The sequence below is a fragment of the Gambusia affinis genome, linkage group LG22, assembly GCF_019740435.1.
Source record: "Gambusia affinis linkage group LG22, SWU_Gaff_1.0, whole genome shotgun sequence".
Lineage (NCBI taxonomy): Eukaryota > Metazoa > Chordata > Actinopteri > Cyprinodontiformes > Poeciliidae > Gambusia > Gambusia affinis.
Window position 1 is genome coordinate 11,608,250 of NC_057889.1, and position 27,989 is coordinate 11,636,238.

Sequence of the window (27,989 nt, forward strand, 5' to 3'; positions counted from 1 at the left end):
TGTTTAACTTAAGTTGTAGGTGTATCTTATAATTTTTGTTTTTTCTTCATTCAGCAAATTTACTTACAGTTGGGAGAGCATCCAGAATCTTTACTCAAGTAAGACTTCATACTTGCCTAAGTTGAAGTATAAAGTACAGTTTAGTAAAATTACTCTTACAAAGTATATATATTTTTGTCTTAATGTGACTGAGTAAATGCTAGTTACTACCTACCTCATGGAAATATCTACAAGAAAATATTCACTTAAATTTGTCCATATCTTGGAAAATTTAGGTGAATATTAATAATTCTTAAATTATTCATTTGTAAGAATTTAAGTTACTGTATGAAAAATATTATATTCAATAGCCAAAAGTTAAGCATGAAAATCCTCATGAGAATACGTTCTTCTAAAATTCCAAATAGGAGGCTATTTCTATTTTTGAGGCAGCGATACAATTATACAAGTGCCTCTCATTAGAATAACAAACTGTATTTTTTGGTATAAAAGTTGGTCAATCTTGTTGGACCCTTTAGTAGGACTCTTATGATTGATTTTTTCCTTTTAGTTCTTGGAAGCAGTTATATAAAAAGTATTAATTTTACTGTGCTATTTTACTATGATATCAACAAATATTTTACATTACTATGTTAAAATTTTTTTACTAAACTTTTATTGCGAAAAACCGAAGAGGAACTCAGGACCCCGGAAGTATGACAGCATTTGACCAAAAACATTTGCTTTCAGCAGAATCGGAGGTTGACAATGAAGCAGCAACACAGACTTAACCGGGATATGTTAAACTTTCTTTAAACTACATAGTCTTGAAACAATAATAAGGGACACGATTTAACCTCCATTTCTAGTTACGTGTTTGTAGCTGCACTTGCTAGTGGCTGTCATTTCATCTGGATGTTGCAAATCTGTTGGTTTTTCGATTATCGGGAGCCCTAGAAACTCTCCGGTTTGCCTGAGCATTTAAGGAATATTAATTGACCTATAAATAATCTATATGAGCTGTGATATTGAAGGGAATTATTTCCCAGCTGCTGGTTCAGATGCCTTGCCTGGAAAAGTCAAAAGAAAGAAGGACAAACAGGTAAAAAAAAAAAAAAAAAAAGTATTGCGTGTATTTACATAGACACTACTAAGAGTCTTTTTTTTTTTTTTTTTTAATTAAGTTAGGTGTTTCTCTTTGTTAAGACCCAGCAACATCTCAGTGTTTTAGCTTTTGTAGAAGATAATCTAGAAAATCCAATTAATTTAATGTTTTATGATTTTCTTCTCAATCATTCAGGCCAAAACTAGACTGGACGTTTGTGCAGAGGTTCTGCAGCATCCAGAGGGTTTTGTTCCCATCATGGTCCAGTCAAAGTGTGCTAATGTTCGGAACTTTGTTGGGTCTCACTCTGACAGGTAGTTATGAACCCATTTGAGCAACCACAGACAGAAAGAGGAAAATGAATCCATTGCAATCACACTGGCCTTGACATTGCAGAAACCTCCTGATAAAGAGAACTTGTTCCTTTTGTGTGTAATTGCAAAATATACATCCTGTTGCTGACCTTTAGCTTGGGTTTAGCTGCTTTACGACTCCCTAGCTGACCTGTCTTTTAGCATTCCAATGTGCTAACACATCCTTTTTCTACCACCAGAGCAGCTGATCATTTACCAGGTGGGCATCCTCCCCAGTCACTTCTACAACGTGCTGGCAGACAAAGATTATTCCGGCTTCAGGAGTCTGATGGGAACAGCTATGGTGCTCATTTTGCTCAACTCCACGGTAAATTGATGTAGTAGTGATTGCTGGTATTGTCCCCTTATCTTTCATTCCCGTGACCACATGAGAATAAAGTCACACTGATTGATTTTCCCATTACAACCTGGAATTTGGCCTCTGTCCAAAGTCATCTGATCCCCTACCTTTTAAACCGTCAGTGGTTTGATCATTGTCTCTCAGCAGATGTTTGGAGAACGTTTCATGTAAATCATGTTATTGATATAAATTAAAGTAATCAGTTATATCTGTTTGCTTAAATATATATTTTCACTTGAAACAAATAATTTTGTCTTTCCTTTCTCATTCTACATGCTTAATTTGTTATTTTGTTCAGTTATTTGTGCATTTTGTCATACAGTCATCTAGCTGTCCGTCTGAGACACCATATTACTTTATGGTGCAGAAGTTTGCTATAAAATTGTGTGACTGTTTCATCTTTGTGAGGTCACTCTGACATGTATTTTTATATATATATATATATATATATATATATATATATATATATATATACATATATACATGTATATACTTTTACACTCTTATTTGATTCCCAGCCTAACTGCAGTGTAATACTTTCATGGATTTAAACTCTTTATTTATTTATTTATTTTTTGCTTTTCAGCTTAAAAGTCTTGACCAGTACATTTGCAATCAAATGTATGTCAGCTGGAGGACGACCCTGACTGAGAGCCTTCATTCGTCCTACTTCCAGGGGAGAGTTTATTACATACTAAATGTGCTCCAAGAGGACATTGATAACCCGTAAGCATAAGGGTTTTTTCTCCCTTACGTTTCTACTACCTAAATAATTAAAATATGCATGCACAAATAAAATGTTCAGTTTTATTGTGCACAGTAAATCTCAATTTCTAAATCTTTTGGCTATTAAAACAGAGTTAATTTATCTGTTTTTCTTTTGCATCCATGTAACTCGCAGAGACCAGCGGATCAGTCAGGATGTGGAGAGGCTTTGTAAGCAGATGAGCAACATGGCCAGCCGCTTGATTGTCTCACCGTTCACAATTTCTTACTACACCTACCAATGCTTTCGCAGGTCAGTGTGCAGGAAGACAATGCCCCATTGCTACAGTTTACATGTTAGACCAACTCTGAAGTAAGATGTTGTAAACTAACATGACAGGTACAGTTGCACTGCAGTAAAAGATGGCTGGTTTTAATTGTATGAGGGAAAAAAATGGAAGAGAGCAGCAGAACGATGTTTAGTAGCTGAAATAAATGGCAAGCTTTAAGATGAGACTTTTATCCTGGGAGAAATTTTAAACTCTTTTTTTCCCAAAGCAGATTGTCAAATGTTTCCTGATATTTTATTTATTTCCTTCATAAAGTGAAGCTACTGAAAACAAAACTTTACACACGTTACATTCAGTGTATTAATTTTATTACTTTCGTTGGTTGTTCTTTATGTTTAGAAATTAGTTGGGGGTTTTATCTTCACAACAGGCAGGAAAGCAGGAAAATGATCCAGTTTTCAAATAATCTCCAACTCTGAAAATATGCATGAACTTTATTGGTCTTGATAAACAATGTAACAGATTCTTCATTACATTTATGTTTCACAAAATGCCTAAAAATAAATTCCCTTTGTTTTTCAGCACCGGATGGATTGGTCCTGTGAGTATCTTTGGATATTTTGTTGTCGGAACTATTGCCAATAAAATCCTCATGGGGCCCATTGTGTCCACTCTGTTTGAGCAAGAGAAACTGGAGGGAGACTTCAGGTAACTATTACACAAAGTGCTGTGCACACAGTGGTTCGAGCTATTGATGCACATAAGGCTTTCCCCAGCGTTTGTTGTAAAGGAAGTTTCTGTGGACTTTGGCGAGGTGCCTTTTCCTTTCTAACTAACGCAGCATATTCGTCAGCTTGCAGTTTATATTTAATCTTTTTTTAATCTCGTTAAAACCATCAAAACTCTGTGCTATAAATGCTCCCTTAATGCTTAAAATTGATTGGACTGAAATAAATGTGCTGATTTATTTTCCAGATTTAAACACATGCAAATTCGTGTCAATGCAGAGTCCGCCGCTTTTTACAGGTGAGTCCAAACAAATGATAATTTATATCATATACACACACAAAGCAATCAAACTCTCTTTTCATTCACAGCATCGTCCTATACTGTCAATTTCTTAGATGGCGATTCTTTTTATTCACTCAGATTAGATTTTTCGACTTCAAGTTACATCAGCCTTTTACGTCGTCAAATAAAAACAGAACGATGTAAAGTTTGGGGACTAAAAATTAGAGTTTCATCTTAAATCAAGTCTTTATAAATAGTTTTAGACATTCAAATCTGGGTTTCTGTGCTGAAAGACGACCAGGTATGAAATTGAATAAACAGATCAGTCTGCGTTTCATTTTTAGAGCTGGTAAAGTGGAGCACATGAGAACTGACCGAAGGCTGCAGGCCCTGCTGCAGACCCAGAAGAGCCTCATCAACAAGGAGCTCTGGCTTTATAGTAGGAACATCAACTACTAACACACTTCACCTCTGGAGTATTTCAAACTTCTTTGCTTCAACTGTAACTCTTCTTGCCACAGTTGGAGTGAACACCTTTGATTACCTCGGAGGGTTCCTCAGCTACATTATAATCGCCATTCCCATCTTCACTGGTGTTTATGATGGTCTCACTCCAGGGGAACTCAGCGCACTCATCAGTAAGGTGGGCCTGTTGTTTTACATGCTCATGCAGACCTTTTTCTTTTATTGTAACCTGGTATAAGCTCCTTCATGAGGAAGCAGCTGCAGAAATCAAATCTTTTGTTCCTTGCTCATCCACTAGATGGCAGGAGAACTCTTGTTTCAGTCTAAGAGCTAACACCCTCTAAATATTTTGCATTTATTTCGTTGCAACACATCTATTTGTCTCAGGTTTTGACTTTGTGCTGCATTTTTCTTTTCTTCCATTTAGTCAGTAAAGTTGTGATTTTCATTCCCTGCCTCTCCTCTTTCTCTTTCCCCTGTTTTATATGCAGAATGCCTTTGTGTGCATCTACTTGATAAACGGCTTCACGCAGCTAATAGACCTGTCTACTACTCTGTCAGACGTGGCGGGATACACCCACAGGTATCACGCTGCATGTCTAACGACAGCAGGTTTTTGTCGGTGGGATTTGGCCTCCCATCTCTGAAGCTCTGTGCTGTTGTGGTTAGGATTGGGGAGCTGAGGGAGGCGATGGATGATATCCTTCACAAGCAGTGCGATTACGACCCTGCATCTGGTGATAGCTACGACTTTGACAGGTTAGAGGGAGCGGTTTCACACGAACATAATGAAAGTGGGGAGCAAATTGAAGTGTAGAAGACGATCTGCATTTAATTTTGAGACAATCTCCCCAATCCAGTGACTTTAATGTCCATGCGGGCCCTGTGGATACGGCCTTCATCCTGGACCACCTTTCGTACAAATCTCCATACTCAGACCAGCTCCTGGTGGAGGATCTGAGTCTAAAAATCAGCCAGGGGACTCACCTGCTGGTGGTTGGGAACACAGGCACAGGGAAGACGTCCCTGCTGAGGGTCCTCAACCGTCTCTGGGAGGCACACAGCGGTGAGACGGCAAGAGGACCGCGACTCTTGTTGAACCGTTAGGGTATCACAAATAACTCCAGACAACACGTGCTTGTTTTACCTGTTCCACATAAAAAATGTGATGATGCATCACTTTCAGTTGAATCAATTACTAGCAGAACACAGAGGAACGTTTAAATAGTAACCTAAAAAATGCGTCAGCATGTGTATTCATGCATGTATTTTTTTTGTTGTTGAATACTTTAGCATAAACATAAATGGAAGGACAGCTCAATGTGTCACTTACATAAAACAGTGTTACAGGTTGCTGATGCAATAATTTCTTCATTTTTATTTTTTTCTGTGCCTTTAGGTTTTGTCCAGATGACCACATGTTTTGGTCCCAGAGGAACCCTCTTCCTACCTCAGAAACCCTACATGACCGACGGCACTCTGCGTGAGCAGGTGACGTGTCGTTTACGAATTCAAATAACAAATATACTGTATGTGTGTGTTGGTGTGACTTATCATTTATTGGAGCTTTTTTCTCAAACAGGTGATTTACCCGCTGAAGGATATCTACCCTGCATCAGGTATCACATATTATAATCAGTTAACTATAAGACAAAATGTTGTTTAGAAATTCAATTATCTTTATTTATATATCGCCATCTCATAATATACCATCTCAAGGCACTTTACAAAAGAATAGGGGAAAAAAAATTAGAACAAAGGATTAAGAGTTTATTATAAAGCATATTTCTGGGATTGTTTCCATTTCATCAAATGCTTTCTGTCTTAGTGCTACTTCATGGCTTCTTTATTAATGTGACTAACATGAGACGATAATATTTATTAAGCCTCATTTTCAGGGTCAGTAGATGATGATAGAATTATGAAATTCCTGGAACTAGCAGGAGTGGTGAGTAAAAGTACAGTAATAAAGCGTTTCTGAGATCTTGGGGACTTTGTTAAAAACTGGTAATAAACCCCGTTTCCTATGCGTTCTACAGTCAAGTCTCTTCAAACGAACTGGTGGTCTGGATGAGAAGGTGGACTGGAGCTGGTATGAACAGCAAAATAAAGTAGAAGCTATGAAAATGAGAAATAAGAATAATCCTTTCTAATGCTTTTTTATATTCCTGCAGGTATGATGTTCTGTCTCCGGGTGAAATGCAGCGCCTCTCCTTTGCACGACTCTTCTACCTGCAGCCGAAATATGCAGGTGAGTTCCTCTGGTGCTCTTCAGCTCAGGAGTGGCCAGCTACTTTCGTCTAAAGCCTTTATTCTGAAAATGAAATATAGAGCCATTTAGAGGTAAGGAAACCTTTTTTTTTTTCCTAATCCACTAGTTTTAGACGAAGCCACCAGTGCTTTAACAGAGGAAGCAGAAGCTCAACTGTACCGGACCTGTAAACAGCTGGGCATGACTTTGATCAGTCTGGGACACCGTAGCAGTCTTGAAAAGGTAAGCTGAATAATCATCAGGTGTCCTGCAAACCTATCATTTCTTTATACTTTGCTTCAAAACAGCCACATCGTCTAATAATCTTTTGAAGTGGCATAGGCAATTGTTTTGGTTTCATAAAGTCTTTCAGAGCTTTCCTTTGGACCTTCGCTGCTTTTTCATTTACTTTTGTCCAGCTCATTTATCTGTACACGACAAAATGTTAGGAATTAATGCTTCATTGGAGTCAAAGTCCAATACAAACTTTAACGACCTCAAGAAAGCAAGGAAGCAGAACCAAGACCTCTCTGTGAGCAGATAGGACATTATGACCTCTTTAAAGTAAAAGTCAAAGGAATGGGTTAATTTTTAACACCATTAAATCAGCAGCTTAACATGATGTGATGGTGAAAATAATGATTGCTTCATCAGTCCTTGTGCCTTCAAATCTTTTTTGCTTTGCTCTCAATTTTGGTGTCTGGTTCGTTAACACGTCATACCGATCTTCCAGCACCACGATATGCAACTGAAGCTATGTGGAGAAGGGCGATGGGAGTTAACCAAGTTAAAAGGAACCAGCGGGACCCTCAGCCTCAGACAAGAAGCCACGTGAACCCACTGACAGGAAACCTTGAGGTTTCTTAATAACTTCTCATTCAAATCTTCTTAAATATGTTACAATCAGTCCATGTGGGCAGCCTTGAATAACAGTTTGATTATTTTCTTATCTAAAACAATTAAGAAATGCAGTATGTTGCTAAAAAGACTTGAGATTCAGAAATTGGACCCAAAAAACTTTTTATTGTGTCACAAATCCCATAGAAAAACATTTCTTAAGTGCATTAAAGTTATTTTTGCAACTGTGTTATTCATAACCACATCTGAAAGTTTCACAGTGTTAAAATGAAGATACATGGATTGTTAAAGAAGATTTATATGTACAATAAAATGAAATAAAATAATTTTTTTCTTTAAAGGCACATGTGTGGTTGATGGGAATGTGCAAGTTACCCTTCACAGCCTCCTTTACATTTCATTGTTTTCAGGAAAGTTACTCCGACGGTTCTTATTTACTTGAGAGCTTTTCATGGCCTTCGATGATCTCCTGAACTGCTGCCGGATCGTCCAGCGTGCTCAGGTCCCCCAAACCATCCAGGTCACAGTCCACAACTTTGCGCAGCACGCGCCGCATGATCTTTCCCGAACGCGTCTTAGGCAACCGTTTAGCCAACTGCGTCACAGATGTGATAAGGATAAAGAAACGGAGTGAAGCCTGTTTTAAATGTAAGCTTGTAATTTGAACCCAACAGAGAGATGATTTACCTGAATGAAGTCAGGACAAGCATACTTGGCAATCTTTTCAGACACCATGCTGTTCAGCTGCTTGGACAGATCCGCCTCCTGTATGTCTACACCCTTCTTCAGGACCACGAAGGCGTAAACTCCTAACAAATCAGAACAGGCGGGTCTTTATATCAGTTTGTTTACAGCGAAAATCTCAGTTTGCACTGAGAGAAATCAAAGTTTTAAATTTACACTCTATAGTTAAAAAATTTGATCCGAGAGTTGAAGAATGTATTCTTGGTAATCTAAGACTTCCTGTTTGGCTGGTGCATGAAAATCATTTGACAAAATGACCTTCAAGATGGGAAATACAAGAGAACATGACATTTAAGAAATCTTTGGATAATAAAATTAAAAATATTGCTGAAAAGCCCATATATTTCATTAACTTTCACCAAGTGAAACACATTGTATATATTACTTATGCACAGATGTGTGTTGGAAAGAATTTATTTCTGTTAGTTATTATTTTCCACTTACAGCTAGAGAAAACATATTCAAAATTAAAATAGTACTATTTTTAAAGACAGAAGTGTGGGCTTAGTAAAAAGTAGTTTTAATCTGATAAATGGGCTTTATCTGAACGAATATTCTAACGTACTGAATTAGACGTGTACATGTGGAGGACATGTTGGTACTTGCCTTGACCCTTGATGTTATGAGAGTATCCAATGACTGCAGACTCAGCCACTGCACTACACTGATTCTGTCACAGACATAAAATACAAACTTCCTTTTAAGAGTTTTGGAATAAAAAAAAATCATGGCTAAAAATTTTATCCTAACTAGTTCTTTTTGTTGTTTTTTTTCCTGGTTAGCAAACAAATTACCATGACTTTGTTTTCGCTAATACTAATGAGTGTAATTATTTAGATGTTTACAGTAAATCTACGTAAAAGATTTAACTGGCTTCTGTTAGAGGTTACCTAAATAATGTTTGTGTGTTTGATTTAAAGTGAACTCACCAGTACGTCCTCTATCTCTGCTGTCCCGATCCTGTGGCCGCTGACGTTGATTACGTCATCCAGACGCCCTGTGATCTGGTAGTAGCCCTCTTGAGAACGATAGGCTCCATCACCCGTGAAGAAGTACCCTATAGTTTGTTACAAATGTGTTTTTTATTTTCTATGTTTGATGTGAAGAATGAAAAAAAAAGGCTGAAAACATGAGGTTGTTTGTTTCGAACACTTCAGACAGTACCTGGATAAGGTTGGAAGTAAGTCTCAAGGAACCTCTGGTGGTTGTTGTGAATGGTTCTTGCCATGCCGGGCCACGGCAGAGCAATACACAGAGCTCCGGATGTGTTGTTGGAAGTCAGTAACTTTCCCTGCAATAACAAAAGATGACAAATCTGTTAATGCAAAGCAAAATGCTGCAGTAAGTTGGAAAGAAGGGGGGAAATTTGTACTCTTAACAAATTTAACTGCAAATAATGTAAAAATGGGACTTCATGGGGAGGTTGGGCTGTTGGGAATGTAACAGTAAGCACCGAGTGCTGAAGTTGTTTTGGTTTGTTTCCGCTGTGAAAGAGGAAGAAAGGTCTGCAGAAACGCGTCACTCCAACTGTCTACACAATCTGTGGGTTGCAGGCAGCATATCAGTGTGACTCACGGCTGAGAGCAGGGTGGGTATCAAAAGTGACACAGCTGGTGGTGACTGTTTTATAATCCTAATCTGACCTTCTCCCCCAGGCTGCTCCCAGCCGCGCGGCATTTGTGGGGGTAGGACACACACAGACGCACACGCTGCTAAGCAGTTCACCTCGGTGTCCATGAGCACCGGCTTGATGCCAAAGAAGGGTCTCATGGCCATCCCCGGGACAATCTCTGCGTCTGGTTCTGACGGCTTTGGGGCAATGCAGATGCCGCCTGTTTCTGAGGTCAAAACAAAGCAAATAATAAAGTAATCTCATCAAAACCTTGTCGTAGTGAAACAATTGACATAAAAATAGACAAGTTTTATTCACTTTACATTCCCAAACCTACAGAAAGTGACACGTGAATACAAAATGCTAACAGTTGGAGAATATAGTAAGCAAATGTTTGACAGAACATTTTTGTAAATAAGCCGAGTTTTTGGGAGATACTTTGATCTTTTGCAAACTTTTTCAGTTGGATTTTTTTTTTATGAATAGTGACATTGTAGACTCAGGAGTGTGTTTTGCGCGATGGATGTTGAATTTAAATTATTTCATCATTGGATAAACACCAGATCACTTGTATATTAACACCACCGAGCTGAGAGGTATGCTTCGTTTTCATTTCAACTGACTGACTTAGATAAGTCAGACTAACCACAGCATTATAACCCAATCATACATCCTAATTGTTCAGTTGTAACTAAGATACTTTAAATACTACAATAATTATTATATTTATGGTGTTCCTCTGGGTTTAATGTTCAGACCACTGTTATTTTTATCATTCAAATTTTCCTCTATTACCCAAAGCAAGATTTAATGTTTGGGCTACTTTTAATTTAATTATTTTCACTCTAAATCAAATCATTATTTAAGTACTATTTTTCCTCTAAACATTGGATCCATGAAACCTTAACAGGCATTCAAGCAATATTTTATACTTTCATTAGTTTAGCAATCTAATCTGCCAGACAAATTAACAATCACAACTAATGTATAATAAAGCCATTGCAGTAATTTATATGTTGGTGTTCACATAAAAAATGTCTGATCTATTTATCTCTGTTTTTTTTATTTATCACATTTTGCCTTTCTATGTACACTTTTACATAACATCTTTACCAATACAGTTAATTACCGATACACTAAAAACACAAATTAAGAGCAGGCTGTGTATGCTGAATGTCACACGGGAATAAAGGAAAAACAAGTAACGGATGGAACTGAGTAATGTTTTGTGAATCCCGGCATAAGGCTTTCTCATGACTCCAGATGCAGATTGTGGTATTACCATCATACTAAGTAAATTAAATGCAATTAGAGCCTCCCAGGCCTCATGGGCTCTGGTAATCCACCTAGTGGTGGCACCAGTGGTAGCGACAGCAGAGGGGGCTGCTCTAAAGTAGGACACAACAGATGATGCCACAATAGCATTAGACTTGTGTGTTGTTCTCATTGACTGTAACTCTGAGACTTGTGCTCAAAACTGTCTCCCAGGAGTAAATTCACGTTTCATTACCTTTCTTCTATAGAGTTTAAATGCTGACTGTAAATAAATCGTTTCTGTTTATTTAAAGCTTGTTTTTAAAAACTTGGAAACAAACAGACTGGCTTCCACCTTAAATGATTTTGAGCTATTTCGCTGTTTGAGACATCCATGCCCTTTTACGGTCTCACCTCCCCTGCCCTGGGTGATCTAACACTCGACTCGGATGCCAACAGCGGATAAAAATCTAATTTTTCTCTATTAAACAGGCTACTTGTTGCCTGATCAACCAAATGTCATTGATGAATAATGCCACTTAGCCGTAATTGAAAACATTAGTTCGGAAAAATACCATAACAACATAATCCTTTTTACAGAAGTAGGGTATTTGGGTCATATCTGTGTCTCTAATTCTTAAGCTCATGATGCTCTCATGTTTAATTATGATCAGTAATAATAGGTTTTCTACCATTTGCATGGTAATTACCACGGGTGTGCGCCATTTGCTTATTACTCGATCTGATTAGGGTGAAACACATAGTGTCAGATGGGTTCAGCAAAGTTTACTTTATTAGCAAAATCCGATGATTTACAGCATGCTGTCATTATAAGCTAATGTTGTGGAAGCATGGAGGATGTTTTCTTGTTATATTAAAGCTGAAAACATATTCTAGAAGGTTTTCTTATGTGAGACCAAGTGGAAACATGTGATGTGTTTACGTCATATCCTTTTTACAGTACTATGAAACAGTACTTGCGCCCTTACAGATTTCTTGGGGGGGAGGGTTTCTTGCTAATTTATGATTAAGTGATTAAGCACACTTTGAGTTAAATTTCCTCAACTACACCCAAAACTTTCCAGGCTTAGGAAAGTAAGAAAGCACTTGTCTGACAGCATGAAGTAGGATCAAAAAGCAACACTTCATGCGCTGATGTGAAGAAATTTAAGAACAGGTGAAAACCAAATTCATCAGTCTTGATTTGTGGACTCAAGCGAGTCACAGTGACAGCACAAATGGAGACAACGTAGGATAGAGTTGAACCTTCCCAGGTGTGTGTAGCCTCCAAGTTATTCCGAGAACCCAAAAAAAGACTCATCCAGAATGTCACAAAACAACTTCACAATAAAATAAAATGCCCTGCAGGCCTCACTTGCCTCAGGAAAAGTAAGTGTTCACGAATTAACAATAGAAAGAGCACAAAAAGGCATCCATTTGTCCAAAGGCAAAAACCACCCAAACAAAGCACAGAGGCCCCTCTCACATTTGCAAAAACACTCAGTAATCCAAAACACTTTGGAGGAAATATTCTGTGGACGGAAGAGACAAACGTTGATCTCTGGTGATGGTGTGTCCTTTTATAGAACTAACACATCAATTAAAAAAAACCTGTTGAGCGCTGTGTTGCCATTTCTGGACCTGGTGATAACGTGAAATATCCAAGCGTGACAAAAAAGTAAGAAAAGAACAAATAAGAGTAAAATTATTTTTATTGCATGTACTGTGTGGTAGCGTTACTGTATTTAGAACTGATTATAAGTTCTCAAGGTCAAAAGAAATACAAATGTAAATGTTCTGGACTTTCAACCACATAACACTGAAATGACTTAAACTTTTGCTAATTTATGAGTAAATCAATTGAAAATGTGGCCAATCTAATTCCTCTGGTTTCTCGCTTTGTTACTGCATTTCATTTAATCAACCAAACTTCATTATACAGCAGCTTCCAACAATGCCTCACATTGACCAAAGCGCTTTACAAATTAAATCCGGCTTCATTCTTGTTTAGAAGAACTCATTTACACAGCTTACTGCTAAAACAGTCTTTGTGTTTACATGCACACACAACCACAGTCCCACACGTTATGTAACAGTCCCCATTTGGTGAACAAAGCCAACGGTTTTTCCCTTTAAGAAGGACTGCTTCTGTGCAGACGTGGCAGAGGAGTTTGTGAAGCTAGCTTCTCCTCTAATAAGGAAGACGGCACTTTTAGACTCCCGGGATCTCCCAGGAATAACACATATATAGATTCCTCTGACATTTACCTGACAAGACACTGTACAAACAACAGATGTACACAAGTAGCAGGCTGAAGTCAAGCCTACAAATATACCACATGGTCCACTTGTTTGAGTAATGACACCTGATGATCCTGACACAGCAAATAAAACTCGTCTCTGCTCAAATGTAAAAAAAAAAAAAAACAACAACTTTTTTTCTGTTTTATTAATGAAATACTAATACAGTTTTGTGAAATAGGATCTGACTCAGGTGTCTGTTTTTCTGAGATGACAAATCAGCCATCATGGCTGCTAATGAGATGAAGATGATTATTTCAAAATAGCCTCAAACGCTTATTGATGTTTTAATTGTAGGCAAAACAAGCTGTGATATGAGGTTGTTTTTTTTGTTTTAAAATTTTAGATTATAGGATCTGTATCTTACCGGTTTGCCACCAGGTGTCCACTACAGGACAGCGTCCTTCCCCGACCACCCTGTTGTACCACTCCCACGCTTCTGTGTTGATCGGCTCACCCACTGCAGACACAAACACCATCAATTACATTTTGTCGCTGTACGATGGTCCAAACTGCTTTCAGTAACCGAATATATGGCTATGGAGTGCAATACAATGTTTTCAGAAAATATAATAGAATTTAATTGAATTACAAAAGAGCTTTGAGCATTTTAGAACTATTTATCTCCATAGTTTATGAAAGTTCATAACTAAAAAAAGAATTAAAGTCATATCTTGATGCAAGAACATGGCTACTAAATGGTTTGTTTGCAGGTACGAAAAGGGATGCAAGTAGTCCAAACAAGTTTTTGTTTTTTTTATGAAACAATTAACATTATTAATGTCCACTATCTGTTTCTGCTGCACTCTATCTGGAATTTGTTTGAAAAGAAGCCGAAGTACATAGATATTAACAGCGTATATGTGAATATTTATTTATCAGTGTGTCATACTGTCAGCAAAATGTTCAATATCACGCAGCATTAGCCCGGAGCCATTTTAATCTCATGTATTTGTAGATTTTCTCTTGATATACAAAACAACTGTTTTACTGATCAGTTAGGCTTGGGGGCAAATAATAATCGGTTCACAGGTTTTTAATAATTACAGGCTGATGATTAACAGTTACACGGTGCTATCCACAACCCATAGTGACTCTAAGTTAGTAATAATATAAATATAACTGTATGGCTGATGCTAGAAAACTGGTAATCTGCAATAGAAAGAGCATAGCCTTCCTAAGAAATGTGAACATGTACCTGCCTTCCCTGCAGTTGTTTCATGTTTGCCATCACATTCTTGTCCAGTACAACTCTGACTGTGAAAAACGCCTACATTTTATTTACACATAAACACAGAAAACTGGGGCAAAGGTGAAAGTCATTCAGGTCGAGGTTTAATTTCTTTCTCAGCTCTCTACCAACCCCAGTTTGATTTTAAGTAAACTTCAAGCCTGCATCAGCCTCTGTTTGTTCTTTCAGGGCAATTTGCAGCCTGACTACTGAGGAAAGAAGGACATCATGTGATTTTCCACTCTGTGCTTAACAGTCGTCTTGCTAAAGTGTTGTAATAAATACACAATACATGTTTACTTTTTGTTATTATTAGCAGAGTAGTGGAATGCAAACAAAACAAATCCTGTTTACATTTCAGAAGCTGAGAATCCGTGATGTTCCATAAATTAAAGAGATTTTCTAAAGAGAAGGCAGATTTTTTAAAATAAGACTTGCTAAAGTCCAACCTGAAAAGATGAAAGCCTGACAAAAACAAAACAAGCAAAAGTCTTTTCCCACTTCGGAACAAAGTGTTTCACATACCAGAGCCGAGTGTGGTGAGGGAGGAGCGGTCGTACTTCTTCACCCACTGGTCTCCGTATTTGATCAGGAGGCGGATTGCGGTGGGAGCTCCGTAGAACTGGTTGATCCTCAGCCTCTCCACCATGTCCCAGTATCTCCCTGTGAACCAGACAACATTTACATATTATAGGATACAAATAATTCCTCCAACAATGTTCTTACACATTATTTAGTTTAAAATTACACACTTTATCTTAGATGTGAGTGCAAAACATTACCCTTGAAGCTACTTAAATGGTGTAAGTTCCACAAAATAATTAAGCAACACAACAAGGTATTTGATATACTTAATGTAATATAGTAACATTTCACTCAGGATTAACTTTTTGACTTGACAACTAAGGATAGACGCGTCCCAAACTGAATGCAATTTTTAAAGCACAGTTTCTGAAATCTGGAACTTGGGTTTGTAAAAACAAGTTGCAGTTTTAGTTCTTTTACATTTTAGACCCTTTTTAAAGTCACAGGACCAGTTTAGCAGCTAGAAAACAGTAATGAGATGTACTTTCAGTCAGTAAGTCAAAAACCAAAATACTGATGGTTTAAATGTTAAAATCAAAGTGAGATGTGGTCAGTCACAGAAAAATCATATCATTTCTACTAATTTGATTTACTAAGATTATATTTTTTCTTTTATTTATTAAATTCAGGACATTTAAATATCAAGTATAAACCTTTAACCTGTTTTCATAGCAGTCTTTTTATTTGCATACTGCACAGTTGTGGATCTACACAATACTAAGCTTCTGATTTCTACACAGGGCCATTTCACCACTTTCACTGCATCTGGTCAAACATAAATCAACTTTATTTAAAAATATAAAACTGTTGTTCTATTTAAATAAAACGTTCAGCATATTAGATTAAAAGCATATGATTTGGGAACTTTGTATCTTTATTTGGTTTATAAAGCCTCGAAAAATAGCCACACATAACCTGAATTTAAAGTTGTTTGCAGGCCAAACAAAGGGTAAAATTGCCATTTTTATTCATATTTAAATGGGTGTGTAAGTCAATAGCTAAAATACTAATGGATAAAAATTAAGACTTGTAGAAGAAAATTATGTCAAATTAATAAATCAACATGAAAACCACTATGTTTATTAAGTTGTGTTCAACTTTTGTTCTTTAGAAATTAAAAAAAAAGGAAACAAAACTGGAAAGACAATTTGCCAACTTCATTTTCTTTTTTCCAAAGCAAGCCAGATCTGGAAACTGATCAATGGACTAGAATAGAAACAACCTTTTTATCGTCCCGCAAAGGGGAAATTCAAAGTGGATTTCATAGATTTCCCAAACTTTTAAAGGCTGTGCAGAAACTCTGTACCAATTTTAAATTTAAAACATTATTTTAGAATTCCACACCTGGGTCAGGATAGACTGGAGTGCTCTCAAACAGAACGGTGGTCCCTCCATTGGCCAGGGGCCCGTACACTGTGTAACTGTGTCCAGTAATCCAGCCTATATCTGCCACACAGCCGAACACGTCCCCGTCATGGTAGCCGAAGACGTACTGGACACGAACCGGCGGGAGAATAAGAGTTAAGCGTTATGTTGCAGACACTGATCAGCAATCTGTTTGTGTTTGTGGGATTGCTGCTCACCCTGTGTGTGAGAGCAGCATAAAGCAGGTACCCAGCCTGCGTGTGGACCAGGCCTTTGGGCTTCCCCGTGCTACCAGATGTGTACAACAGGAACAGGACGTCCTCGCTGTCCATAGCAGCTGGTTCACACACCACGTCCTCCTTCAGCATCTCCTGAGCAGAACAGTGAGGTCATGACAGGGTCAGGAACACGAGCTTATCACAGCAGTTCAGGAGCACCGCCTGGTTTTATCACATCAAAGCAGACGGGAGTTTGCTCAGCTGTTCTGTGTTTGATTTTTTCAGACAATTTCCTGAAAGTCTTTTCTAAAACATGACACTTTACTTTATGAACAGCATATCCTGGAAACACAGACTCAGTGTCAGGCTCTAACCTCCTCCAAGGTGAAGTCCCGGTCTGTCATCTCGACTCGTTTTTCAGTTCTCATGGCCACAAACACCTGCCGGACAGTCGGACAGCTCTGGACGGCTGCGTCCACCGTCCTCTTCAGCTCTGTGATCTTCCCGCCCCGGACGCCCTGGTTCACGGTGATGACGGTGCTGGACTGAGCTGCAGGAAATACAGGGAAGGAGAAGTAAAGAAACGGCTGCACCAAAGGACTTTTAAATGCGTCAATCAGAATCAGCCCTCAGTGTTTCAATGATTTTCTTCTATCAGAAAAAAAAAAGCACAAAACTCAATTTTCAGTGTCTTTAAAATATTTGTAAAACATTTCAGATTCCTCCCTTGCAAAAACGTTGAATGACTTTAAATTTTCTTAGAGTACATTAAACAAAACAACGTACTATCATTTCTACACATTGCAATGTTTAACTTTGGATTTCATGTGGTTATTTAAAACTTTTGAAACAAGTAAAATATTGTTTTTAAACACATAAAGTTTGATCATTAATTTTCATAACTTGAAACAAGAAAAGGCCATAAAACATAAAGGCATTTTTATGGAGTTCTAACATTCATTCAGTTTTATAGATGCATCTTCCTTTCCATTTTTATGGTGCAATGTCCCACTGTTCAAAGAGATAATAAAAAAGTCAGTTGGAGCAGCAGGATACTTCCGAGTCATATGACTCTGTTAGAAAATTGACTAAGTCATAAAAAAAAAGACTACTCAAATGACAGTGAGTACTCATGACTACAGCAAGTAGTAAACAAGTAAACTCATTTGTTTATAGGCAACCCTGAGATCAGCTGTTTGTTGTGTAAATCTAACCGGGCTCTGTCTGCACATCTCACCGTCTCTGATGCGCTCTGCCAGGGCTTCTGAACTGAAGCCTGCAAACACCACATTGTGAGCAGCACCAATCCGGGCACAGGCCAGCATGGACGCCACAGCCAGAGGGCAGGTGGGCATGTAGATGGTGACGCAGTCCCCCTTCTTTACGCCGTGCCGCCTCAACAGGTTCCCCAAGCGGCATGTCATCTCCAGTAGCTCCCTTACAAAGATAAAGGTCAATCACATCGTAATAACAGAAAAGAAAAGTTCGTGACTATGATGATTCTAACATCCTCACCTGTATGTGTACCTGACCTCTGACCCCTGCTCATCCCTCTCCCATATCAGGGCCACTCTCTCTGGACAGGTGTGTACATGGCGGTCCAAGCAGTTTACTATACATGTGCACGACATAAACAAAGCAGCGTTAACCGCGTGCTGCGTTCAGGGCGCTCGTTATTATCAGTTTGTCATCTTGTAAAACTGTAAACCATGGTTCTTTACGCTTTCAATGTGTCTCGCTTTCAGCTGTAAAGTGAAAATAATCTCACCGGAGACGTTCAGCTTTCCGCCCTCGAACCACTTAATCCTCCCTTGGCTCAGATCGCAGTCCTGCACTGCGTCGAAAGGTCGGATCCAGCTCAGCCTCTGACGAGCCACGGCGTCCCAGAAGCTCTCGCCGTGGGAGACCGAGTAGTCGTGCAGAGCGTCGCGGCCAGAAACGCCCTCGAAGCCCGCCGACTCCGGCATGAAGGCCGCCGAGTTCCAACTGCTCCTGCCGCGGCGCAAAACATGAAGAAAAGATGCCGAGACGCCACGTCTGAAGGAAGCAACCACATACTTCGTAGCGCATCTGCAAGGAAGCCACATAGTGTTGCTGAAATTAATCCGAGCTGTGCAAAGAAAGCACGCAAACCATTTCCGCAAAAGGAGAAAAGTTTTATGATGAAAGATTGGAAATGTCGCGCTTGTTATTTTTGCGCTGGAAATCTTGGAAAGTCCTGAGAGGAAGGGCTTGGTGAGTTAAAGGGCGGTCTCTAAAAGAAAAAAAAAAGAAAAAGAAAATAAAACATCTGCCGATTCTTTGCTCCTTTAAGAAACATTCCTAACTGTCTGCAAAAGGAATGTTGAGCTCTTTTCACATTAAATCACTCGTAAAATTAATTTTAAAACATTGTTTCTCAGAAGATCACAATTAATATCTATCTAACAACTTGCATGTAAAGCGTTTGTCAGTGTTTGAGCAATAAAGGTGTGGCCATAAGTTGTAAGACACCCTTTCAGTGGAGTTTATTGGCTGTAAAAAAGACTCATTGCATGAAGAGGTCAGGTTGTTCATATTAGACAAGCAGCTCTGTTTCTGGGCTAAACACATACAGGTCTCAGCAAGCAGTACTTATGAAATGGACATTCACCCAGGACGCCAACTTTCTGAGGAGGTGCAAACAAAACATGCAAAACAAAACAAAAAACCCCCCAAAAAAGACAAATAAATACATCAAAATAACAACAAAAAACAGCAACAATGTGCGATTGTGACTGATGCTCTTTACTCATACTCTGTACACTGACAATAGCAAGTCTGTTTTAGATGTTTCTGCAAGACTTCATCAGAATTTAAACAATTTCATGCATTTTGATTTGGCAAAGGGAAGAGAATGGGCTGACTCAGTTACAGCACTGGGAAAGGAGGTAGTACTTTTCAGAATGTGCCTTGAGGAGGGTTGTAAAACATTTCTGTTTGGTACATATTGTATGGATTTCTGTAAACAGAAAATGTATTGTTTTGTTGACAAAAATCAAAAAAGCATTTCAGTTTAGAAAATGCTGAAGGGATGTGTAGTCACTTATTAGCAGCATAAGTAACATACATAACGGTTTTCAACGCCGGTCCTTCATGCTTTAGGCCCTGTCCACTCGGAGACTAATATCTGCACAGATATTTAGACGTTTAGGCTGTGCATCCATAAGGATCCCACATCCTGGGAGACCAGAAATGATCATTTTTGAAAACGGAATCATGAATGGCAATTTCAAAAGGCTGGTCTCATGTTTCTGTGTGTACATGTGAGTCACATCTGTTTTGAAATAATGATCCACATGCTGTGTTACGCCACCATCATTTGGCCACAGTATTTTCTATGATGATGCGTCGCATTGTACGAACGCACATTTTTTATTAATTGTTAACCAAAATGTCTAGTATTCATCTCCAGCCTAGATGTTTACCTATTGCTACATAATTGTGTGAATTAAATGGGTCCTCAACAGGCTTCTGCTTATCTTGATGCTATGCTGAGGAGGTAATGCAGTCATCTGAATGATGTGGGCTGAAACATTTCAAACCTGCAGGACTTTGGATCCTGAAGACTAGGGTTGGCAAACTTTCAAGGACGGAGGGAGCAGTCTATATGGCAAAAGCAGCTGAAATTGAATCAGTAATTCCACTCTTCAAATTTTCCTCCTGCATTATTTTTCAATCTACCACAATTAGCTGATGCTCTACATCTGCTTTCCCCAGTGTTTGAGCCAAATGAATGTGAAAATAAAATTATTGAACTGACATTCTTGCCTGAGTTCAGAGTTTCAGTCATCCCTCTTTGGCAACTTTCAGCTGTTTTGGTTCTTTCGCACTTTTTTTACAAATTTCACAACTTCATAACTGAATATAACGATTGTTAGCTGCAACCTCAAAAACAACTGCAAAACAAAAATGTGAAGACATCCTAGTGGATGTTATTTAGAACCAAATAGAGATTTGTTGGAAAAAAAAAGATGCAGATAATCTTCATTGTAGATGCACATCAGCGGATTTTTGGACTGGAAACCACAGCAGTAATGATACTATTTTTGCAGAATTTGTCAAAGAATACCCAACCTTCAGTTGCTTTTTTCAGTCATGTTCAGGCTGTTTATTCTTTGCAGTTGAATAAGTTGACTTTATTGCCATCCACTGGGCTATTCAGTGTTCTTGATTAGGCAAAGGAAAGAGACTATTCATTTTTCCCTTCACCTCAATAATAACAGTAAATGAAAATTCTGCTGGCTGGGAATGTTTGCTCTTTTGACATATTTTTTTGCAGTTCACAACAAGACTGATCTCCCAACTGAGATTTTGTTGATAAAAAACCTCCAATAGCTTTACCATTGCAGCATATATTTTGAAGAGAAAGAAAATCTACATAAGATTGATTTTCATCACAGTCACCCTCACGGAGGATAGGAATCTCAGTCAGAACAAAAAAATGGATTTTAAATATAAGTAACTTTTATTTAAACTACAGTCACATTTATAAAGGGACAAATAAGTACATGTCATGGAACCGTCGGACACTTTAAATATGTACACCACGATTTGATCATCTGAAAACAATGCTTTAATTTTGTAATGTTCCCAGGATTTGGTACCCATATTTGCAGTGTCAAACAGGAGTTCAGAGGCCAGGAGTTGATGGGAGGTCCAGGACTCAGTTCCACCAATCAAACAACATAGCAGGCTCATCTCTGTTGGTATTTCATCATCAATCTGTACGCTACAGTCTTCTTTTTTGTTTTCAGTTGCTCTTCTCCTGCTGTGCCGTCTCCTCATGTTCTGCTTCCCCTCTGTGCACCAGGTGGCCGTTTGCTCTGTCTGAAACAGTCTCCAGCATCTTTGCACTGTGCTCCAGTGCCTTTGCTCGCAGCACAGCAATACTGCACTCCCTCAGTTCCTCCTTAGAAATGGACAAACTGGTGTCTTTACTCTGTCTCACCTTCTCTTCTTCCATCATTTTGTCACCCGTTTTCTCCTGCCCAGGCGGTGGTGTTGGCGGCTTGCTGCTTATGGTTTTTCCTTGGGCGGGGTGTGAAGGATCAACTGACTTCTTGTGCATACCTGAAGAGTAAAACAATTGAAATAGCTTTTGAGTTTAATCTGGGAACAGATTTGGGGATTAAAAAAAAGAGAATGTGAAAGTAAAAAATAAAAAATAAAAGTAAAGAAATTAGGGCAGAAGTTCTTATTCAATTAGTGTTTCCTAATTGATTTAATCTAATCAATTGACATGAGGTGACATGAGGACTAATCTGTCTTGATGAGGAGGGATTATTGCTGTATCGACTGCAGGGTGAGCCCCTCGGCGCATGTCAGAATACAGTTCAATTTCAGCTCTTAATTACAAACTCGCAGCCAAAGGTTTTGACTTTTTTGATCATGCCTAAACATGTAATATTATTTTACATTATTGATAGAAATGTGTTGGAGTTTCTATCATTAATAACATCTCTTGCTCTTAAATGACTATATTTTTAGGTATCTTTAAGTTTGACAGGCTTTTGCAACTATTATTACAAAACAATAAGTGGTTGAGGAGACAAGCTGGACGTGAATGGCAAAAAAAAAAAGCCAAAAAAACCCCCTAAAAAACAACAACTTTAAAACCGTTTTATTTCCTATATTTGAGTGTATGGTCACATACCCAATAACCATGGAGCGTAAGAGTCCGAGATGCCGTCCTTTGCTGACTTGAGGATGGACTCAGGCAGGGGGATGGAGTGGCGGACCATTGCGCCGTACAAGCCGTACTCTGCCATCACACTGCTGCGCCCCCAACACTTCTCCCTCTTCCGCCACTTGGCTCTGCGGTTCTGAAACCACACCTGCAAAGACAGGAACAACAAGCTTGATTGTTAAAAAAAAGTGGATTAATCTGAAAGTGCACCAGAGATAAAAATGTTTTTTTTTTTTTCAAATTATGTTTTTGTTAACTGGGGGAGTTCATGTGGTTTGCTACTAGCACCACAGATCACAGATCATCACACTGCCGCCACCATGTGGTACGTTTGGTATGGTAGACTTATGAAATGCTTTCATAATCATACCAGATGTATTCTGCTTGCAGATATGCAGACCAAAATCTTGTTAGTCTGACAGATTTAAAAAACAAAAAAAGAATCTCAACTTTCATAGGAAGCAGAAAAATTGTGTTTCAAAGCTGCTCTCAGCCAAAGCTTTAAAAGTTAAGGAAATTCTTATTGGATTGTTTATGTGGCAGCTAGATAGCCAGAAAATTACTGCACAGCGTGTGTTCAGCAGTCTTGCTGAGAAAGTTGCTCTAATATTAGCAATCAACGGCTACCATGATGGGAGGACAACAGACTGTCAGTGTAGTCTGTTAAAAGCACAAAAAGCAAAACACTCTTGCAAATGACACACACATTTGAAATAATATCGCAGATTGTTCACGAAAAACCTTGAAAATGTAATCTTTTTGTGCATCTGTAAATACTCATGCGATAACAGTTATTTCTGGCCTGTTTATTTGTAAAAGTTGAACCAGGGTGCTGTGAATGCTGCTGAATACGAAGAATAACAACTTAAAGCAGAACTTTTCGCTTTAGAAAATGAAAGAGCACCAAATGGCAAAGCTATATTTCTTGATGTAAGTGGAGATCAAAAATCACTGTGTCCATAGTTGGAGAAATATTTAAGGTTGTACTTTGTATTGTATTAGCTTCTCACAATCAACCTGCTCTGCTCCTATTAAGCAATAACATGGACACTTGAAATATTTCAGTGTTAAAATCTGATAAATTATGTTGTGGTTTGTATTGTAATTGGAGACGTAATGCAGAGGGGTCGATTAGGTGTTTTCAACATTCATTCATGTGAAAAATCTAAACAACGTCACCGCTGAGTTGGACATTTTGTGTAAAAACACAACATTCAGCTATCATGATGCACTGCAGCTAGATGCATGTTTGGTTCATTTTAAAAGCCTGTGTAAAAAGCTCTAATTTCTTAAGCAAAATGCCCAAACATTTAATTTAAATTTCATTCCTTTCAATGTCTTGCGATGTGTTTTGAAAAAAAAAGTATTTGCCTTTAATTTGCCTTTAAAGGCGAATAAAAGAAAACAATTTGTTGATGTAATAAACGACATAACAATGTCGGGTAAATAAGAGTTTGAGATAAACAAAAATAAATCAATTGAAAAGAGAAGGAGAAGGCAGAATGCAGGTTGCCCTATGTGGTTGCAGAAAATCCTTTAAAAAAGATTTTCTTGCATCTGAAGAAGCCTCTTAGTACAAAAACTGAATGAAAATTGTCTCATAGATGAGTTCTTTCAGAGCGAGTAGGCTTCTGACTCTTCAAGAGGTTAAATTGATTTCCACCACCTTGTAATAATCTTGTGAATATGGATGAGAGGGAAAAAAAGAGTGATAGTTTAATGTGTATGTGTATGTGAGAGAGTGTGTGTGTGTGTGTGTTGGTTGTGGAAAGATGGGCAGGTATAATATTCATCTGAAATTGAAAGGCCCCAGATGAGCAATCGACCCTTTTCTTGTGAGTGAGTGCTCCTGACAGCTTGTGCGTTTCTACTTCCAGTGAGGGGTGAGGAAGGAGCGGGGAGCCTGATTGGAAAATAAGTTAATTTCCAGACCTGGTCGATCGGAGACAGGCACGTCAAATTTCATGGGAAATTAAAACACTTTGAGCAGCCGGGTGCAGCCCTCTGCTCAGCCGCTGACCTCCTCTAATTAATTTCTTTATAGTTACGCTTTCATTGTAGGGCTGCGGCCTGTTCATGCTCAGAAAAGACGGGATCATTTTTTTTCCTTTAACAACTAATTAAAGTGTGAGGGGAAGCTGGCAGCTGAGAAAATCTCAACCTGATGGTTTCGTTTTGATAGGCCCCATTATCACTACATCCGCACCAGAGACGTGGATTTATTTATTTATTTTTTTCATTTTTTAACATTTTGTAAATTTTGTAAATAGATGAATTTTTTGCGATGAAACAATCTACTCACCTGTATTCTGTCCTCCGGCAGCTCAGTTTTCATGGACAGCATTTCTCTGGCGTAAACATCTGGATAGTGAGCTTCATTAAACGCTTTCTCCAATTCCTCCAGCTGGTAGGATGTGAAAATGGTTCTGGAGACAAAAAGAGATTATTTTTAATTTACTTTTCATTGCACTTCAATAGGCCACTTCTATTACTTTACTCAAAATTCTTAGATTATTTTTTACTAGCTTCAGAACAAAATATAAAAATGAAACCAGCTACAATTAAACTTTGTTAATTCACATAATAATAATAATAATAATAATAATAATAATAATAATAATAATAATAATAATAATAATAATAATATTTAACTAAACTTCAAACATTATCAGAGTCTGTCATAGAATAGATTGAAGATAAAATATATAAAACATTTTAATATATTAAGTAAATAAATAAATAAATAAATAAATAAATAAATAAATAAATAAATAAATAAATACATTTTACCTGTGTCTTCTTTTCTTCCTCTTCTTGCTTTGACACATCGATGAGAATTTCGGGTCACCGGAGGAACTCAAGTCATCTGAATCTGTGATCAAACGTCATAAAATCATTATAGGTAATATATTAGCATAGCTGTCGTTTCCAAAAAACAACCCCAAAAAAACCCCAAAACAAAACAAAAAAACAATTACAAATATTGTCTGATTTACTTAAAACGGCATAACGTTGTGAATTTCTACATTTGCGCGCAAGTTCGTTCCAAAATGAAAGTGATAAAATAGAATAATTACAGAAAAGAAAAGATAGACACCCATTTTCGGAAAATTTTATAATTTCCCACTTCAAATAAAATCTAGGAAAAACATTTTATACTTTTAATAAGACAGAAAATAATAATAAAATTAAATGCTTAATTTCTGCGTTTCTCTTGTGTCTCTCAAATTATGAGTCAGAAATTTAAGGAATGCTTTTATCTGAACCGAGACACTCACCGGAGCTGGCACCGGAGTGTTGAGCCTCCACTTGCGGGTCCATCTGCGGCGCCCTGTGCAGTGGCTGCAGGTGCACATTTTGCGCCTCTGATAGCACCTCCAGAAAAGCAGGCTGACTGTAAAACGTGTGTATACTCTCCGGGCCCAGGAAACCCATGCCGACTCCGAGCCCTGCGTGTCCGAGGGCCGACCTGGCGGCCAGGACGTGCGCTCTGTGCGGCAGAGTCTCCAGGGGCCGCCGTGGTGTGGTCGCCGGAGGCTCCTTGTTGAGGCCGAGCAGCTCCTGGATGCCAAAACCGGTGCGCCGCTGCACAGTGGGGCCCATCTTCCAGACCGGAGGCTGATGCTTGGAGTCCCCCTGGTTTAGGACGTTCAGTGAAGCTGTTTTCTGTTTATTCTCTGCGTCTGACAGCACAGCTCCCTCCTTACCAGTCATGCTGTTGGCCTTCTGTCTCCAGCAAAAATTACTCCTGATCGCGGGTATGCAACAATGTGATGCTTTTTTTTTAAATCTCTGTGCTCGTCCGCGCTGCGCTTTTTATTCAACGGGCAACAGGCGGCAGCCAATCACAAGAGGGGGAATTTGCTGAAGTTTCTGTCAGATCCGTGAAGCCTTATGGGAGAAATCACTGGCAATTAATAGCGAATAAGTATACATTTATTTTTTAATCATGAAATTGTTGGTAGGATACATAAAGAAAAATATTTTTGATGCTATATTTATTAGAACTTATTATAACGTGCCTTATGTTATATATAGCTATAATTTAATTAATTATTTGATTTTTAACGTTATTGTATTTCAAAAATCTAAACTGTGCCCCTCTAAACTTCTCTAGATATTTTTTCTTCATTACATAAAAATAAAAGGAACATTTTGTAACATCATCATTGGTGTTGTTGTTATTGCCGTTGGTCTTAGATGCTAAATAGACCCATCAGAAAAAATGTAAAACGTCAAACGAAAATGACACCACCGTTACATTAAATTATTCAAGAATGGAAGAGAAAATTAGCATTAAACACAAGACACTCTGCAAATAGAAGTCTAGAATACAAACATTTTCACTTGCGAATGTAAAGAAAAGCAACGAAATCCCGCCAGACTAAACATTTCAGCTTACTGAAGCAAATCTAAGCTGAACGCAGGGTCCAGCTTTCTTCCCAACGTCCCGCTGTGATTTGCATATTCTAATTAGGTTTGCGCACTAAACGTTTTGTCTTTGTGGCCACAATCTGCGCATCTGTTGATTAGTTTATTATTATCATTCGACGGGTCGCATAATAAAGTTGTCCCAGTTCGGTGTATTTAGGACACACCACGGCGGTAATTAAATATGAGATCAACAACGAAAGCAAACGACAACAGATTTATCCTCCACCCCCTCCACGCCCTCTGGGCGCAGTGTTGCTACCTTTAGGTACGTTAAATAAAATAAAACTGATACACGCTAAAAGGTTACAGATTGAGTGATTTAATCCAATTTGGAAAGTGAGAGCACACGAGGACGTCAAATTAAATCATCAGTCAGTTACAGAAGAAATAAGTGAAGCACTTGATTGTGAAATAAAGTGGAAATACTCTCGTTCCTTCACCCTTTTTTCTTCAAGCCTAATCTTGTCTAATGAGCTATTATTCAATTAATGCGGGAATTTCAGTCGTTTGGAGATAATTTGCGGCACGCTTTCGGACATCTGGACAGACAATTGCACACAGGAGAGTTTTATGGAGATGAGGAGACGCGCTGGAAGGAAGCGGCATCACTGGGACATGTGTGGCGATGAATGAATAAATAAATAAATAAATAAATGGGAGGCTCCCACGGGAGTGCCGCGGGTACCCGTCGGGCTGCTACGAGAGGAAAGACACCACAACAGATTCAGACACGATCAGGAGATTTGGCTTCCACCCGATTGTCAATCAAGTCGATTGTCAAATGTGTTTCTGCGCGCCATTTTTCCGGTGAGACCATAAATATAATCGAATGAGCTTTTATGAGGTCAAGAAGTGACTTTTTTTGTGAAAGGTTTTATTTTAAAAACAGAAGAAAGAGAATAAAGCATTTAATATAATATAATATAATATAATATAATATAATATAATATAATATAATATAATATAATATAATATAATATAATATAATAAATAAATAAATAAATAAATAAATAAATAAATAAATAAATAAATAAATAAATAAATAAATAATATATCTCAGATAAGTGAAGCACAATACATGGATGGACAGATGATTGAACAGACAGACAGATGAATAATACAGTATTGTGCTTAGTTTGGCCCATAGTTTATGTGTCTGT

General features: G+C 38.2%; 3 protein-coding genes across 6 annotated transcripts; 1 reads left to right on the plus strand and 2 right to left on the minus strand.

The window, feature by feature from the left end:
- Positions 1-684: 684 nt before the first annotated feature.
- On the plus strand, positions 685-7,722 carry abcd4 (ATP-binding cassette, sub-family D (ALD), member 4). 2 transcript variants are annotated; one of them, XM_044106365.1, is made up of 19 exons: positions 685-1,081; positions 1,280-1,398; positions 1,638-1,765; positions 2,385-2,524; positions 2,700-2,816; positions 3,376-3,501; positions 3,769-3,819; positions 4,149-4,243; positions 4,326-4,447; positions 4,761-4,852; positions 4,939-5,028; positions 5,130-5,335; positions 5,669-5,760; positions 5,852-5,888; positions 6,168-6,217; positions 6,309-6,361; positions 6,444-6,520; positions 6,648-6,763; positions 7,254-7,722. In XM_044106365.1, the coding sequence occupies exons 1-19, from the start codon at positions 1,041-1,043 to the stop codon at positions 7,353-7,355; spliced, it is 1,854 nt and encodes a 617-aa protein (XP_043962300.1). In that variant the 5' UTR covers positions 685-1,040; the 3' UTR covers positions 7,356-7,722. The 2 variants fall into 2 exon arrangements, with proteins under 2 accessions (XP_043962300.1, XP_043962299.1); XM_044106364.1 differs by having other exon boundaries at positions 706-1,081; positions 6,156-6,217.
- On the minus strand, positions 6,452-19,142 carry acss1 (acyl-CoA synthetase short chain family member 1). Of its 3 annotated transcripts, XM_044106363.1 has the most exons (15): positions 18,457-18,976; positions 18,204-18,300; positions 17,926-18,125; positions 17,063-17,238; positions 16,689-16,841; positions 16,450-16,597; positions 15,046-15,183; positions 13,657-13,749; positions 9,848-9,960; positions 9,287-9,413; positions 9,052-9,179; positions 8,729-8,792; positions 8,066-8,187; positions 7,817-7,973; positions 6,452-6,583 (listed from the first exon to the last, which is right to left on the minus strand). In XM_044106363.1, exons 1-15 carry the CDS (start codon positions 18,773-18,775, stop codon positions 6,579-6,581), a joined length of 2,040 nt encoding a protein of 679 aa, XP_043962298.1. In that variant the 5' UTR covers positions 18,776-18,976; the 3' UTR covers positions 6,452-6,578. The 3 variants fall into 3 exon arrangements, 2 of the variants coding, with proteins under 2 accessions (XP_043962298.1, XP_043962297.1); XM_044106362.1 differs by lacking the exon at positions 6,452-6,583 and having other exon boundaries at positions 7,524-7,973; positions 18,457-19,142; XR_006369594.1 differs by lacking the exons at positions 6,452-6,583; positions 8,729-8,792 and having other exon boundaries at positions 7,834-7,973; positions 18,457-18,980.
- Positions 19,143-20,960: 1,818 nt separating this feature from the next.
- On the minus strand, positions 20,961-26,286 carry LOC122825186 (visual system homeobox 2-like). The gene is made up of 5 exons (XM_044106367.1): positions 25,674-26,286; positions 25,186-25,267; positions 24,698-24,821; positions 22,363-22,543; positions 20,961-21,779 (listed from the first exon to the last, which is right to left on the minus strand). Exons 1-5 carry the CDS (start codon positions 26,107-26,109, stop codon positions 21,460-21,462), a joined length of 1,143 nt encoding a protein of 380 aa, XP_043962302.1. The 5' UTR covers positions 26,110-26,286; the 3' UTR covers positions 20,961-21,459.
- Between the last annotated feature and the right edge of the window lie 1,703 nt (positions 26,287-27,989).